Source organism: Pieris rapae, chromosome 21, assembly GCF_905147795.1.
Source record: "Pieris rapae chromosome 21, ilPieRapa1.1, whole genome shotgun sequence".
Taxonomy (NCBI): Eukaryota; Metazoa; Arthropoda; class Insecta; order Lepidoptera; family Pieridae; genus Pieris; species Pieris rapae.
The window spans coordinates 5,688,633-5,707,249 of NC_059529.1; the positions used below are offsets into that span (position 1 = coordinate 5,688,633).

General features: G+C 32.8%; 1 protein-coding gene across 4 annotated transcripts in view; it reads left to right on the plus strand.

Annotated features, from left to right (window-relative positions):
* LOC111000330 (probable serine/threonine-protein kinase DDB_G0282963) overlaps nucleotides 1-18,617 on the plus strand; it is a 36,119-nt gene that overhangs the window by 10,676 nt on the left and 6,826 nt on the right. For 2 of the 4 annotated variants that reach the window (XM_022269726.2, XM_022269724.2), the window contains exons 2-3: nucleotides 16,815-17,138; nucleotides 18,123-18,259. In XM_022269726.2, the coding sequence (XP_022125418.2) occupies nucleotides 16,815-17,138; nucleotides 18,123-18,259 (461 nt within the window). Of the gene's footprint in view, nucleotides 1-801; nucleotides 929-16,814; nucleotides 17,139-18,122; nucleotides 18,260-18,617 lie in introns of those variants that run through there. The other 2 variants (XM_022269725.2, XM_022269727.2) reach the window with 2 other exon arrangements.

An 18,617-nucleotide genomic window follows, 5' to 3' on the forward strand; every position in this document is an offset into this window, starting at 1 on the left:
CGATCTCCTATCTGCATCCAAATAAGCAAACCCTACGAATACAATTCATTTTTGGCTTGTATTCTTTTGGTCGACATTATTGGACAGAATGCAATCTCTTCGCTCTTAACACTCATATTTCATAATTAATATAAAACAAATAAAGTAAATAAAATCGTACAAATAATATTAAAATATAAATATCTATGTTTAAAACATATTACTTAAATAGCTTTTTAATTATTTTAAAAACTGGTGAAAGTTAAAATCTTAGGATATGGGCTCAGTTGAACTGTCATTTTCATTCAAAGGTCTATCCACATACACCCACCTAACATGGATAGCTAAGATAGCTTGTATCGACAGGTAGCTATTATAATCCGTCAATTTGTTATTCGCACACTTTTATCAATATTTGGATTACAATGTCTATCTCAGATGGTTAAAATGGATTGAGATAGGTTATTGGGTTTGGGCGATGTCGTACTGCCAATCATACGCTGAGAAACGCTTGTGTTGCCAATTTTGTACCAATGCGCTTTCTTAAGCGTATGAGTTCCTAATTATTTGGACCAGTTTGCTTCATTAGTAAATATCATCGGAATATTGGCGTTATTATTGTGATATGCGGCAATTAATTGTGAAAGCTTCTTTAAACAATACGTTTTAATTTGGCAGTCGAAATAAAAGGCGTCTACTTTACATAGCGATATTGTTTGTAATCCAATATTAATGAAAGTATGTATACATGTATGTAGATAACCTAACTCGTTTATGTACTAGCATTCGACTGATAAGCACGTGTTTCAAGACGTAATGTTCATAATGAAAATTTGCGCCCATTGTTTTCTTCAGTGTTCGAGATAGTGAGCTGTGTGTTGCGTGTTTCAGTTGTGAATTTATTTGATTTAAATTATGCTTTCTTGCTTCTGCGCTCAGCGCAAACGTGGTGAGTTTCATTATCCACATTTATTTAATTATTTGTAATATTGTACTATGTATACTGATGTAAAGTTTTAACTGGTACAAGGATTTATTTTGAATAAATCTTATTGACAAGCGATTCTAATGATGCTCACTGATCTTGTAATATTTATCCGATATTGATGCTACCGATGTAGTCTTTGTTCTGACTTATTTGGCAGTGAAATCAGTAGTATTAATTCTTTAAATGACTTAAGTAATACGTACGCCTGTCACGCATTTGTTTTACCAAATATTTCATTAGTTTAATATTGTTACTGGCCCTTTTAAGGCAGATGAAGAACGCAATGACGTATCCCAAAAACCTGCAAAGATATGATAAGTTAATTTGTGCAAAATGAAGCGTGAACGAGTTCGCATTAAATTGAACTGCAAATTAGAAGTGTATTTTCGTAATCGATTATACAAATGCATTCTCTGTTACGATTGTGTGTACTTGAGTACCTCTTCATAGTGTATAGCGAGAGAAACGTAGGTATATAGAAAGGGTTAATAGATAACAACTACATATGTTACGCGAAATCTAGCCCTAAGCTAAGCAAACCAAGAGTTCTTAATCGAAAGTGTTACTAATGTCAGAAACTGTAGAAACAAATAACTGTCTATGGTCAAAACAACAGCCAAGATTCAGAGTAAAAACTTTTTTCAGAGAAAAAATACTTTAATATGAAGATGGTATTTTGTTCTGTATCAAATTACTCTTCACTTTTAATCAATAATTTTATGACTCTTAAAACGTTTTGTCTTGTTAACATCCTACATACCAAATTAGTTTTAAATTCAGTATAAACGTCTTAATGGCTTTAGGGCCTGTTTCACAATGTCCGGATAAGTTCCAAATAAGCAATTGATTACTTATTGGTAGGATAAACTGTATTTTTTGCGTTTCACGACTGTCAGATAGCGCTATTCGTCATGAAATGCCAAGTATATTATTCGGAACTTTTATCTTTCGAATAATTTATGTGTTACATAGCTATTTGAGACTTTATCCATACATTGTGAAACAGGCCCTTAGTGTTTAATCCGTATGGTGAATAACAGGGTTCAATTCTGGATCCAAACACTTTTAGGCGTCGTTTGGTAGGCTGATGTGTCTGCCCAAGGTTACTTCGAAATATATTAACGATGGAAAACATTTTTTGTAGTCAGTATTTAATTCTCGTTCACAATTTTTGTTATATATTATATAGCTAATAATAGATACGGTACATTAAATATGTTTCCTGATTTAACGACTACTTCAACTATTTAAATATAATGAAGGGGATAGTTCGTTCCTCTACTTGCTATAAATAGCTGCACTTAATTTTTTTCATACACCTTTCGCTTCAATATCACCTTTCATCTAATATACGTATCTGTTTGTTTCTATATTTGATATTTCCGTATGAAATGTATTTTGATTGATGGTCACATTAAAAAGACGTTTCAGATGTGCTTGGTAAAAAGTGTTTTTCATTAGCTTTATATCCCAATGAACATTAATTAAAAAGATGTCTTACAGTTAAATTCCTTTCACAAATTAATGCAGCGTAAAATATTTCTTGTGAAAAGTGCATTATAACTGAAATTCTTTTCATATCAATACGATACTGAAAAAATTCAAGAAATAAAAGTTAATAAAACTTTACCTCGGCCCTAAAACTGGTTTATAATTTTGTATGATTTAGGTACCTCAATGCTAAATAGTGGGTATCAGAACGACACTACGTATTTAACACGTTTGGTGGTAGTAAACATATACCTATAGTAGTTAGTCTTGTAGTTAAGCATTTTCTTAATGAAAAACAATTGTATTAGAATAATTTAGAAGAGTTTCAACCATTTCAATCTTGGTCCTTAGATGTCTGCATTATTTCCCTGTGCCTATGTCAAGACGGTTTCTTCGCGATTTTATCCAAAGACTAATCCACGCTCAACCAGTCCGCTATCACTGCTCCCACGACGACATAAAAAAATGTTTACGAGCATCTTTAATATCTTGCGGTAAAATCCCACAAGGTACTCACATCCGGGTTAAGTGTCAAGTTGGCAATCTATTGTTTTCATTATCTCCTAGCTGAGAAAGGATTGCTGTTGCATCACTTTGCAACACTCGCTGTCAGTGAAATTGTATACTGCAACCACGTTTACATCTAAAGAACTTAGGATATCTTTAGATGTAGTCCAGTAGTTGTCTTTGGTAAGTAAGTCTTTTGTTGTTGAAATTTGTCTAATGAGGTTTTTGTAATGAGAATTCATTTCCTCTGTGATATGTATAGAAGTCGAAGGTTTTAGTTTCGATAACTGAATTTTTTTTTTGTTTAACTGCACTGAATGCTTGCCTAAATAATTATGTTTTAAATAGGTTTATGTTCGTACTATATTTATCTAAATTTACACATCCTGCTAGATTATCCTAACTATATTAGTATCATAAGAATTTTAAGTAGAAATCTGTGCTCGATTTTTGAATTTGCCTTAATTAATCTTTTGTATTTACACTTGTGCAAAGTTAAACTGAATTGAAGGCTGACGGCGTAGCTAATGACTCAGTAAATAAACAACATCAAAGGAAACATTTAGTGTCTACCGCTCTACTCTGTCTACTTAAAGTAGGTGAGGTAACACAGGGGAGTACTTTTGAATGTTGCCATGCTTTTAATAACTCACTGTAAAGCCCTCGATTGATGTACTAGTATTCGTCTCACACAATAGTGATAAATAATGTTATTATTCTTGTATTGTTGTTTTGGACCACAGTTTTATTTTAAATTATTTCCTCTAACCGTCTCCTTCCGAAATTCCTTTTATATTTTCGGCCCTTATTGCCTAATAGTCTGTCTACTGTCTATTATAATTTTGTAGTTTATCACGGAGTTTAATTATAATGCACTATAAGCACCCGTGACGTGATACAAAAGCAAAATATCCATTTGTTAGTAGCTTAATATACCTGGATGGCCGAGCTTTGCTCGGTATTTTTATTTTTTTAAATTGTGTTTTTTGGAAATGATATTTAAGTACGAATTAAATTCTTCTGGAGCCGATCCCGAGATTCCAATTATATATAAGTATATATATATATATATATATATATATATATATATATATATATATATATATATATACAAGAATTGCTGGTTTAAAGATATAAGATAAAATTTAACATTTTTTTAATGTTTTGTGTAATATAACCTTATCATGAATTTAATACTGTAATTATATAGTTAAGTGTCAAGTTTTGTAAATATTTTTGTGACAACCAAACATTGATTTTCATTATAAACGCACTCGGCGTGAACCGATTTCTTTTTATGATTCAATTAACTTTCGCTTAAATATTTTATTAAATGTAACATCATTTTCTACAATTGATTGTAATCTCGGTGTATACATTGTTTCGATGTTGACATATTTCAGGCCGATCTGCGACATAAAAAAATAAACAAAATCAGTGTTTTTTTAGATCTGGGCCTCAGGTATCTGTATCTGTTTATTGATCATTTCTTATCCTATAGGGAAGTAGGAACCAAACAACAACAACAAACTCTCCTGTCTCTCAAAACTCTTGACGAACGTTGACTTTTCCTCCCTATGATTTCCTTCACCTTTCGAGCGAATGTTAAATTAATGCAACATAGAAAGTCTATTGGTGTACAGCCGAGGAACGAACTCACCACCTCAGGGATGAGAGTCGAACGCTGAAGGCACTAAACTAATAGCTCTGCGTGGCATAATAACCATACAAATACAATCAATGTGCTAAAAATATTGATATACTGTTTTTATCTGCTCGCAATATGCACGGCTTGTCTACCTCATACTCGAGTTCTAGTCGAACATTTCACTTGGTGCATAGGTAAATTGTAAGAATTTGTTAAGTCAACACCATGCCTTATATGTAAGGTTCCCACGAACATGTACAAAGATATGATCTTAACGTCACCTCAAAAGAAAGTCTAGTGAAGACGACACTTCTAATTAAAAGTACGAAATGGACATCACAATAACTGTCTTGAAACTGATATATCTTTGCATTTTGAATTGTGATTAACCGTTAGATTGGGTGTTAGTAATAGTTTATTTTTGATCGTTTGGTATTTGGTAGTTATATAGTTTGGTATTGGAAGTTTGGTATTGGTTTTACTTTAAATTTTATTTTTGTTCATTTGGTTATCGTTCTTGTACTTTACCTTACTGTGGTTCTCTGGAACAGATTGTTTGTTATCTTTAAGATCGCCTGTTGCATTCGTAATAATTTGTGTTTTTTGCTTTTATTTGTAATGTGATGAAGTTTCACATAAATCGTACTATATATAAATTACGTGTCACGTTGTTTGTCCGCTATGGACTACCGAACCGATATCAATCAAATTTGCACACGAATATATCTTCTATTACAGTTAAATATTAAACTTGGATCAATCGTTCACCCGTTTTTACATCGAGTGCTATAAAGATAATTTAGATATCATCTCAAGTAATAAATACGGAGAATATTTCAACTTATGTAAGTTCGCTTCAATGTTGGAATCGTGAAAACGTGAGCTATGGTTTCTAACAAAAAAGGTACCGTTGTATCTTGTTTTTGTTGTGAAAACAAGGAAGTAATTTGTTTTATTGCTATCATTAGACTTATTATTTCTTAGCGGACTTTGTATAACAGCCGATGATGAACTTTTAGGTAAACTCAAAATTCTATGAATTTCATTTCAGTCAAGTTCATTTTTTCTGTATGTTTACCTTTAGTATGTAAATCTTTTAAATAGATTAATAGTTATTCAGCTATTCAGGGCGACGTCGAATCTTGCAACCTCGGACCAGGCGAGTTATAAATTGTATTAACCCGACTGAATTGTTATATTAATTAACAGTTTCGCTAATAAATGTTTGAATAGGTACGAAAAATTTGTGACTACCCTATTCATAAAAATTAAATCAGTAATTGCACTCTTTAATTAGAGTATCTACTCTTTTAATCATATTTGTATTAACGCTGTGGTGAAAATTGAATATTTTATTTAAAAAGACTGGCTTCTTTTATGTGCATAGGTGAGTTAGTAAAATTGATTTTACTAGTCTCTCATAATATTATCTGTCATTGGATGTGGCAGTTCTCGATGACTACGATTGGTGAAGAGCCCTTGAAACATTATATCAATAATCTTGCAGAATTCAAATGCATGCATGTTTACATCCGTTTAAAATTTACGTGTAGTATTCGCATAAATTGAAGACAATAATTTCTGTTAAAAGTTATGTTTATGACGTGGTCAATGAGATAAATCAATAACACACCAAGTTTTAGTTAATGGTGTATGCAAAGGGATAGCATTTGGTATACTTTTGTACTTAACTTATAAAATATTTTTTTAATTACCTTAAGGATCGAGTTATCTTCTCTCTTAATATGCAGACTAAAACATTTTTATATCTGTTTGGTCAGAATAATCAAGCTTAACACACTGGTTTTAACTAAGAACTCAAAGGGTTGAGAAAATTGTATTTACCTATATTTTTGGTTTAATAGGGTTATTACCCTATTAAACATGAAAATAACACCAATCTTTATTTGCTCACAACTATAATATGTACCAACAGACAATAATTAATACATAATTTACCAGAAAATAAATTATTGTTGTGTTGACGGTATTTTACTATACAGTCCCTTTAGTGCTGTATCCGCTTTCTTTTGCTAATAGAATATTAATAGAAGTATCTATTCCGGGTCAAAGAATGTCTCATATAAACATAGTATACAATCTATGTTAACATTACATAGTAGTATTTCATCATATTGCCATTTGCAAAATGTACACCAAGGATTAGTTGGTTAACTGTTAAACATCCGAAGGTTCGATGACAAAATATTTGAGACATAGACATATATTTATTACTCACAAAATAATAATAAAAGAGAAAAATTAAAAAAATGTGGTTGTAACTGGCCCTGGCACAGCCCAATGCTGTGGAGCAGTCATGTTCCACAGCGCTGGTCATTCTACCAGATACCACAACAGTTTGCCTCAGATGCAAAAAATAAAATTTTTGTAATAGTAGAAAAAATAATAATAGTAAAAATTTGTTTAACTGATAAGCATAGAGTACCGAAACTCTTGCAAAATTCAAAATTCTTCGTAAGACAGATACAGTAGTTACACATGCACGGTATAATGGTGGTATATTATTTCGAAATTAATCACAATTTTATCAGGCTTTGCACGTTACATTAAAGACAATTATAATCCTAGGATCAAATCTAGGACCATATAGATCTAAAGCGCACATACTTGAACAATTTAAACTAAAAATGTACTTTGAGTTAAACGTCTTATGTTTTACTTGTCAACATAAAACGAGTAATACGTTTGTATAGATTTTCCTGCGCGTGACCTTATTGGTAATGTATGCAAAACCTGTTTACGTCCATTCAACGTTTGAACCCGTGACTTCCAGTAATAAATCGATCACACATTGTTGATAAATATTACCTTGTACTAGACTGGTTTAAATATCTAAATGTCTAAAGTATAGTAGTAATAATGCGTGTGATTACGTTCAAAAATGTTTGTTATCACTACTATACTTGAGTCATATTCAGTTTTGTCAGTAATTATTTAACCTTCACTGTTCACAATCTTTGTTCGAAATTTAAACATTTTAATTAACATAAAAATATTACAAATGTTTCCTTTATTGATGGCCTTCGTCCCAGGTGAAAGAAATTTTGTGACTATTGATATGTCCAATATATAGTAGTTTTATTCCAGGAGTACATTATCTTCACATATAATTATTTAACTAATGTATGCAAATATTGTAAATCCTATTTTAAAAGAGAAGGTGTAGAGTTTCTTTCCCATTCTTCTCCACACGAAACTACTTTAGTCAACAAGAATCATGTTTATATTTTATTTTACGTTCAAATATATAATTTAAGGTGGTCTAATTGTAATAAATTATTAGCCTATTCATCGATAAAAACATGTTTTTTTATTCAATATTTAATTTATACACTAGGTAACAATCAATATGAGGTTTAGGAAAAACTTCATTAGTAATTGAAAATATCAAATATACTATAATGATTCTGGTAGTTTGCAGTACGTATGATTTACTGTGACAAGGTAGTGAGTCAATACTTTACCCTAATGAAAAGTGTACCAGGCAACACCATGCACATTCTCACCCTCTAAACCGCAACTCCCTTTAAACATTATAAATGAAAATGTATATGTCTATCGTCGTGTAAGTTATTCAACATGAAAAAGAAGTTAGTGAATTTACGGATAGTGGTTATTATATATGTTAGGGCAATGGCGCTCGTATCGGCTGCCATTTTCATTGTTTAATAACTTCAAAGTCAAATTCGAATCATTTAAGATCATAACTACAGACTTTGATACTCTGTAGTAATTTAATATTCTTAATTATTTATGTAGAAGCAATGGTGTTAGTGTCAGCTGCTGTCATTCTCATTTAATAACGTCAAAGTCAAAGTTTTAAACTATTACGTTAATAGTAAAAGTTTGTTTAATTTGTTAAAACTGCTAGATCTATAAATTAACGACTATTCAACGGTGGATAATAAAAATGACTCCATAGTCATTATTATTATTAAAAGTTATTTATATATTAGGTTAAACACTATTTGACATAGGACCAAAAGGCATTAAGTCACTGGTGTTGCCAATATTAAAATGTCTCTCACAAATAACCAGTAACAATTCATTCTTAGCTGTAAAACTCCTACAATGGGGCATCTTTTTATGGGTAACATTTTACGAATTATTTACTCCATTATAAAGAGTTAACGGCAATTTTTCATCTTCTACGCTGTATCAAATTCTAAATATTTATTAATTATATTTAGATAGCCCAAAATAATTTCCGTGACAACAGACCAAATACGGTCAAAATAAACAACCGTAAAGACACCTTATCTTTGATTACAAACGTTAGTCACGAAAGTACAGTTATGTAATTGATCTGTAATCTATTTTTTACAGAGAAGCTATCTATCTCATTGGACGATGACACTTAAGATAACACGCTTAATAGTTTATCAAAACTGTAAAATTTGATGATGATTTATCTAATAAATATTTAGATAATCTTTATACTTGAGAGGTTGCCGTCGATTTGCTCAATCCATAATGCCTTAAATAAAATGCTTTCCAAATTTTTTTTATGCTATATGAGGCAAACGGGTAGGAGGCTCATCTGAAGTGATCTCTCATCTCTGTTTGAATATTCGCTTTTATAGTGAAGGAAAACATCGTGAGGAAACCGCTGTTAGCCCTACGTGAGTCCAGGGCCAGTAGGCTGATCAGTGATCAGATACTTGCCTAATAGAACCTGATCTCGAACATATTTCATCTGAGGTTTGGAACTAAGGGCTATAGGCTATAAATACGTTACATATATAACGTTAATATATTATATACGTATATATTAATACGTACAAGTGACCAATACTTAATAGTCGTTTACTGCCAATTAATAGAAACTATATTTCATGTATTATTGTATGGAGGTAAAATATATTGAAATATTACTCAAAAACTTTTTTTTACATGAGAAATTTAAAATATACTAAAGACATCAGCCATCAGCTGTTCTAACTCTGTTAGAACTGTCTCCTAGGTTCATTCTGATATGGATCTTTAATGCCGTTTTGAATATGTAAACATGCTAATATTACGAATTTAAGACTTAAAAAATATAAAACCTAAAATAAATAATAAAAAAATATAAAAAATCTTGTGATTGATATAATCGTATATAAACAATCTAGTGACGTCCATTAACATAACTGTCTACATTCTTAGGACGCATTTCCATATCGGAATTTTAGCTATTATGGGCCATAATACATTTCTTGTTATAAAACATATATGGCTATAAAATCTAACATAATGTATGTTTTATTGTTCTTGGAATTTTGTTCATTTATTTTTTAACGCATAGAGTCTATTGTCTGTGATATTCAATATAAGATTTCAAACACATGATCATCAGACGGCTTTTATTATTAAGATTTAAAGTCGAATACAACGCGCTAAGTATTCTGGAATGTCAAAAACGTAGGACATTTGAGTATATGTGAGAATTTTACCCAGATCCTCATAGTAATAGTTGGCTGCTTGTACCACTGCCGTCTCCTACCGTCCTATAATTTAACGTTACCATTAGGAAATCCAAGGGTCCAGTAGGATACGAGAGAATGTTCCTCGACCCTTTAACTAAATGAGGTTGGCAACATTCGTTCTCTCAGGCCCGTTATTGTTTGTGATTAAACTTAAAAAAAAACAACTTATTTTTAAACAATGATAAAGCGTCGCGTCCCCTTCATATAAACAAAGAATGTTAAAACAGATACGTCATACAGTTATCTCTAGCAAAGCTGAGAACAAGTTATTGTAAAACCATGTTGACAAGTCCTTTATTGCACATTATATGATATGTTTAGTTTGCCTGACCAGACAGCGGTCCGTCGGCTGAATACCCAAGTTTAATAATAACAGGGCAATATTTTGATTTATTAATTCAGCGTATTTATTTTTTCGATTTTAAAATAGCTGATATCTGACGCATTAAGGAGCGTTATGGTCGCAAAAATCCAAAAAAGTACATACATTGTTTCTCATTTTTTGTCATCGTTTCTTGAAGAAAAGAAAGTGGAAAAAAATATATGGTGAAGTTGAGTAGTTTATGTATCCATTTTGGTAGATCGATACACGATTCTTCGCTTGATAGAAAAAAAATCCAAACAGTCAATTTTTGACCCTTTGAATTCATTTTATGACGATAATAATACAACATGATTTTGAAACGATTTGAATAGAATATGAAAAGGAGTGTGTACTTAAAGCCTCGTCTATTAAAAATATGCTCAATACTTACTAAATTATTTTCAGAATTAAAAATATTGCCATTTCGCGTGCCATTTAAATCAGTAGCAATTTAACGTCAAGGCACGCGCGACTTATGTACTATGCATGAGATGTAAGGTTATTGGGAGTGGTATATTCACAGAAATACGGATAAACGTGTTTGTGAATCGTTAATGAGACGCCCAGTAGGTTACGGGAGCGTATTTTACATTCATACTTTGTGTGCAAAACAGTGCTCCTTGTCGTACACCTGAAAAAGATAACTGTTGCTCTTACAAACGCGGTATGACTACCATTTACTGTACAGTTGTGGTTGACACCATTATAATATGATAGTTCTTTGTTGCCATAGTTTTTGTCAATTCTATAATACATTATTCTAATATATTATACTCGTTTTATATAAAGAAAAAAGATACACATTAAATCTGTTACAGATAACAAAAAAAATCTTCTTATTATTACTTCGAATGTTAATTGTCTGGTGTAAACACAAAAGTTATGTTTTTTTTATTAAGACTGTCGAACTATAAATAGATACCTAATCTAAGACCTTGAGACAACAACGGGTCTATTGTTAGTCTCATCATTAGGTCAGTTTTTGGACCTTGCCCTTCTGCATTCTCAACCAACTCGGCTTTGCGCGCTGAAATGAAATGAAATCGTTTATTTGCTAAGATAGTAGTACAATTAGATACATTAATTATAAAAATCCGTAATCCGCCATAAATAGGCATGCAAATATCATATTAATTTTATAATATACAAACATAGTTAAAGTTAAGTTCTGCATCTATTGAACACTTTGTGATGCCAATCCATCTTGCTGATGGGCGGCTCTTGGTCCCTGAAAGAGCCTTCGATCGGATCGTTATTCTACGTTTTATTATCGGATTCTTTGTAATTCACCTTTATTTTGGCATCACTAGAATAGAGTAACTTATTGTAACACATTAGACATTCTTCAAACGTACAACATTTTGACTGTATAAAATTAGATGACAATGCACCATTTTTTTGCTTTAGAGCAAAAACACAGTTTGTATTCATCTTGGCATATCACTTGACAGTTTGGTCATGCGTCCTAACATGGTTTTATCACCTTAGTACTGTGTGGATATCATCTGATGAATATAGCTGCGTGCTTAAATTCTTCATGAAGCAAATTTACTACAATATTATATGACATTTTCCTCGAATGATAACTCCCGTAAATCAATGATAATATTAAAATTCCACAATTGTTGACTTATGTGCTGTGTGGGCTGGTGTCAACAAAACATTTTTGACCTTCAAATATATTACACAATTGACGTTCCGATCTACTGTCTCCTACGCTTTACTGCTTTAGTACAATTTATGTTTATGATAGACTTGTCTCGAGTATTTGGAAGGAATTATTGTAATAAAACACGTTTGACACAACTTTTCAATGGAGTCAAATAAGATACCTTTTTTTAGTTTTGCCTATTATCAATTATCAGGTTGAATCGTGAGGCTTTGGATTTCAATTCTTCAATAGTGTTAAAATAATTAGTACATACAGCTTACAAACATTGTGTATAACGAAAATCTTGGCGATTAAAGTGGTGGAGAGATTATTGGCAGTTCTTCTCTTCCATTTTACGCCCTTGATTTGAGAACTGGCAGTAAATGTAAAATTAGAAGCATTTATTATGTATTTCTATTTTTGAGGTTTATAAGTGTACGTTGTGTTACCTACCTACCTACCTACCTTGGTGCCTCTTCATCATCAGAGGTTGGCCGACTGTATCGTGAAGCGTGTCTTGTCCTGTGCAACAACTCTTCCGCAGTTGCATTACCGTTCTTCTCTGTAACTATTTTCCTTCTACCAACACGATTTTAGAACAAGGGTAAAATCCCTGGATTATAATTAATAGCTGGTTGTCCAATTATTTGGAAACTAACAGCAGTGTTTGCCTAGTGGCTTCAGCGTGCGACTCTCATCACTGAGATCGTAGGTTCGATCCTCGGCTGTGCACCAATGGACTTTCTATGTTCATTTAACATTCGCTCGAACGGTAAAAGAAACTAACGAGAAGAAACCGGATTACCCAAAACCCTTACACCCAAAAAGTCGTCCGGCACAAGAGGCTGATCACCACTTGCCTTTTTGATTAACAAATGATCATGAGACTGACAGACAAACAGAAATCTGAGGCCCAAACGTAAAAAGGTTGTAGCGCCACAATTTTTTTTATTTTACTTTGGAAACATGTATAAACCACATTGAACTTACCATATTGTGTCATAAGTGTTACGTATACACTATGAATTAATTAAACGCCCATTCCGTACACTCCAAGGTCAAAAGACCGGTTTCGTTAATTGCTCATGGAGGTATTTTTATACCTATTAAGAATTAAGCCTAAATAAAGGCTAACGAAATTGTATGTAATCTTATACCTCAGTAGTAGACTTGCCCTCGGTGTCCCCCACCTGCGACTATTTGGTAGATATTGGTGTTATCCTCACGATGTATTCCTTCACCAAATTAGCTAGTATTAAATGAGCAATTTCGAAAACCAACGAAGTATAGCAAATACTTTCTATACTAGTAGTACGACCCTAATATGTACTAGGTTTGGGATTTAAGTTATGTCATATTGCTTGGACTAACGCTGAAATGTTAAAATGTTATCTTAATAAATAATTATTAGTAATTTTAATACATAATTATAATGTATATATAATATTTCCTTGCGAAATCTTGTAACGCATACAGTTAGTTTATATGATTGTTATAGTAGAAATAAAACTCAAAACACAAACTCCTCATTTATAGAAACTAAATCTGTCTAATTATGTTGAAGCTGTGATGTAAATAAAGATATGAGTACATTACTTGATTCATTACTATTATGACTTTTGTTTCAATATGTCAAGTGTGTTATGTATGTCAAGTATACAAAGGAGTGACGGTTGGTTTCTTGCCAGTTCTTTTCTCCCTCGATTTAAGAACTAAATGTAACTTAATGTAAATGTAATTTTTTTTTTAATATACGTTTCTTTTGATTACGTAACTTGAAACGTTGTAATAAGATTGTTTATTAATAAAGAAGTTCGTATTTTGATGACTTCATTAATTTCTCTACAATTCGAAGAATAAAACATTGCAATTAAATCAAGAAACATTTACAGTTACACAGAACTTGGTTAGATAAACAAATAGAATACGTATTGTGACATATTACGAGAACTGGAGACGCAAAAGTAAACATGAAGTGTAAACTGTGTAAGGACAAACGTTAGATTATGGTGCAACTATGTTAACGATAGAAAGATTTTGGTCGTATGAATTAAATAATTAACACGCAGTTTCTGGTGATATGTTAATTTATATACAGAGATTTTATCGCTGCCAAAAAACAATTGAAATACAAAAATAAAAAACATTGGCACATTGCAATGAGATTCACTTTAAATTATAGAGAATAGGGAATTATTTCCATCATCGCATGTCAGAGAACAAGATGCCATTCCTCCAGCTTCGAATGACCGAGGGGACCAATTGACATTTTATTCAATTTATCGAGTAGAGTTTATTCATGTAGGTATAATGTACACTTATGAACGTCAAAAAGTAATATACATTTACTTAATGCTTCTAATTTTACATTTACTGCCAGTTCTCAAATCAAGGGCGTAGAACGAAAGAGAAGAACTGGCAATATACTCTCCGCCACTCTTTTTAATCGCCGAGAATTAACTATCCAGAGATTCAAATTACCGAGTGTTAAGTCTGTATATTAATTTTAGAATATAATTTATGTCACTGTTATTGCTAAATAAAATATATTTAGAATCATTATTTTATGTACATTTTACCCCAAATTTATTTTAGTATACGAAATTTTCTATTACCTTGTCTTGGCGTCAGATTTCTGTCTCTGTTCATCATTTGTTTTTTCTAATAAACAAGTATCATCTTTATGGTATACCTGCCACACGCCAACTTGTCGAGTCGAATGTTAAACGTGCACGTGCCGGGATGTGGTTATTAGATACAGGGGACATTGGTGCAAAGCAGGGTACCTACTTTCCTCAATATCAGGGATCGTACACTGAAGCTTCCAAATTACCCATTGCCAAACATTTTATTAATAATAATAATTTAATATCTGAAATTAAACAGTAATTTTCTGTTCTGAGTGATATGTATATTTTCGACCGTGTATACAAGAAATTTACGTTTGAAATGAGCCAAATCATTCAAAAGTTGTAGTAATTATTGTCTTGCAAGCTTTCGAATTTTTTACTTTGCGTTTAGAGTCATAGGTCAAATAATGTGGTTTATTATTAGAAAGGAGTTATGTAATTGAAGGCTTAAGTGCTCTACATTTTCCGCTATTATAAGTCACGATTCATGAAAATGCCACGAAGTCATATTTCATTTACACGCAGGTTATGGTAGGGTTACTTACTTATTTTACTTGTGGTTTATAACAGAGTACGCGTATTCGGAGTGTACCCTTAACGCAAAAAAGCCTTGGACTCTGTGATGCCATTACGTCACCACAGTAACCTACGCATCGGATTCCCTAACTTGGAAGTAGGGCTCGCAATAGTATCTCTTGACGGGGTTTAAGGAAAAATGTTATTGTACCTCTCTTCCATATCAGGCAGGGGCTGATGGCTGAGTGGGTAGAGGTTCATTGTAACTCACGGACCGACGCACTCTCCCCGCGTATCTATCTATAAAAAGTTTTATCTCACAATATAAAAGGGTAAACATGAAATAAGGGCCTAAAGGGGTTAAATTGAATTGATGTATACGTAAAAAAATGTCTGTCCTATTAAGGATTTAGCAGGATGCAAATGAATTCTAAGAACAACATATGATAGTTTATTGCCAATACTTCTTTCCCGCTTTGGCCCTTGACTTGCGAACTGCAATGTAAAGTAAGAATCAAAAAATCTTTTCTGTTGACGTTTATAAATGTGCTTAGTTATGAATAAGTTATTTTGAGTTTGATTTTGAGAGTATGAATCGACATTTTGTAAAAACAATGTAACACTGATGAAGTTAATATTAGTTACCATCATACCTTTGTCTTACTTTAATAAAAAAAATCGGTTAAGTATATATTATTTATTACGAGCGATAAGTACACTGGTTGGATCTAGACGTGCGAACAGGACTACTATGCACAAGTACATTATTATTGTATGAGTGTTTAGTACAATTTAAACCTTTGAACACTTGAGGAGTTTAGTAAAATCCATTCTCTCAACTATCGGTTTTTATTATATTGTATTAAGAACTTGGCAATCGAAAAGGGTGGCGGAAGGTTTCATGCCAGTTCTTCTTGCCCGCTCTACGCCCTTGACTTGCGAACTGGTAGTAAATGTAAATTTACAATTAATTTAATTTTTTCGACGTTCGTAACTGTACTTGTTTACCTAGATGAATAAAGATATTTTGTTTGTTTATTAATTTGTATAAAAACTCTGAGTATGGAATTAATTCTTTCGTAACAACCCTATAGGTTACCTACAAATATTTAAATTGACCTCGAGTCGTGACCTAGTGAATGAGAGCCTGAATTGAGTGCCGCCTCGCTAATTAATATAAAGAGTACTCAGATGTAAAAAATAGGGTTTTGTTTTCATGATTTAATAAATATTTTTATGGAAATCTTTCAGAATTAACAAATTTTGACATATCATATTAAGTTGTAGAGTAACACGTATAGACCAGGGTCGATAACATTTGAAAGCAAAAACAATAATAGTTTGATGAAAACCATGGGAAAGGGAGAATAATATAGTTTTCATCCGACTTTTATTTTTTTTCAGTTTTTATTATTTTTAAAGGCTTCTAACGTGGTCTAGTAAATCATAAAATAAATCATCTAAATATTAAAATATATGTATTTTTAAGAACTTGTCTATGTTTGATGGACAGTGTATACTTAGTTTTATTAATGTAATCGTCGCTTACAGGCAAGCGGCATCAGGAACAGTACAACTCCATAAAATCATCACGATCAGGATCTCCAGAACCCTCAGATGGACCCAGCAGTGTCGAATCTTTCCGGCCAATCCAACGGACGCCAACTCCCAGCAGACTTGGGCCTCCGCCCTCACCACCCGTGCCCACAAAACCTGTGGCCCCCGCTGCCCCAGAGCCGTCAGGGCCTCTTATGCCATGTGCCATATGCGGGAGGACCTTTGTGCCCCAATCACTATCAAAACATGTAAAGATCTGCGAGAAAATGACCGTCAAGAAGAGGAAAACCTTCGACTCTTCAAGGCAGAGGCGCGAAGGTACTGTAGCAGTGTGGCAAATTAGTAATGAGAACTGCTTAGCATACTTATTTATAAAAGTTCACCTCATCATATATAATGCTATATCTAGTATATGTTAGCTATCATTTCTAAACATGACAATTATGGTAAAATAAATGTAACAACATTTAAATACACTTCCAATTACTGATTTTACTCGTAATTGTATGTATTGATGGGGCATTTTCTTGTTTATTTACGATAGCATACATATACCGGCAAACTTCTTGAGCATTAACATGGGAGTGGGGGAAAATTTGTGCATCGAATCGCAGCGCTTGACACAAACGTCAACTGATATGCCTATCACGCGATCGACGTCACTCTCCCGTTGCCCCCAAGTGATACCTAAAAATCGCCTCTACGCAGGCAAGGACATTTATTCAAGATGTTTGCCGGTATTTGTAGCATTGTTGTAATTGTGAGGCTGGCTACGTAATTGGGTATCTAGAATCATCAATGTATATAAATCACACTATTAGATAGACTTTGTAAAATTTATTTAGGCTGAAATGGCTTAGAATAGTTTAAATGTTAACAGTTACTGTTGTATTTGGCAGTCCTAATGTAGTACATGTGATGCTGTATAAATATTTATTTAGTTTAACGGGATTCTAATTGACGGCGCGAATAACTTCAAATTCCATGTATGTGGAGAATGAAAGTAATCGTCAAGGCCAACTCGAAATCGAGCTAAGAATGTCCGCTAAAGTCTATAAAAGTAAAGGCACCAACGCCAAAGTATGTTACCTGTTGCCAATTTCATTCTTATTCCTATGACTTAAGGTCGATAATTCTGTAGCTGGGGTTTTCAAACGCCTACATCAATAGCCCATCCGATAAATAAAGTATTAGCATATTGATATAATAAATGCATGTTCATTCTGTGGAGGTTTGCACGGTGTGTACACGAGTAATTAGCGTATTGAACACTGGCATGCTCACAAGTTACCAACATTCCAGGCACGGACCTAGAACAATACTTGCCAAAGAATTTCGGTCTTCCAGAAAACAGCCCATTCCTTGAGAAGAGCCCGCCGAACACTGCTAAAGCCACGCCCAAACCTAAGCCGCAGTCTGTTCGCACTGCTATCATGAAGGTATCGTTATTGTTTACATTTTTTGATGATCGAACTGATGTAACTTTATTCAAAAGCTACTAGATCGCTTAAAATTTATTCATTATGCACACCATATTTTATTTATATATATAACAAGGGGTAAACGGACAGAAGGCTCACCTGATGTTAATTGATACCGCTGCCCACACACTCACATTGACAGGCCTGGCGAGTGCGTTGCCGGCCTTTTAAGAATTGGTACGCTCTTTTCTGAAAGTCGAATTGTATCGTCATATCATCTATCTAGCAATATTTTGACCATATAGATACATTTTTCATAAAAAAATTACATACAACTGATTTCTGGCTGAAATGAAAGAACCTGCCTTAGCCTGCA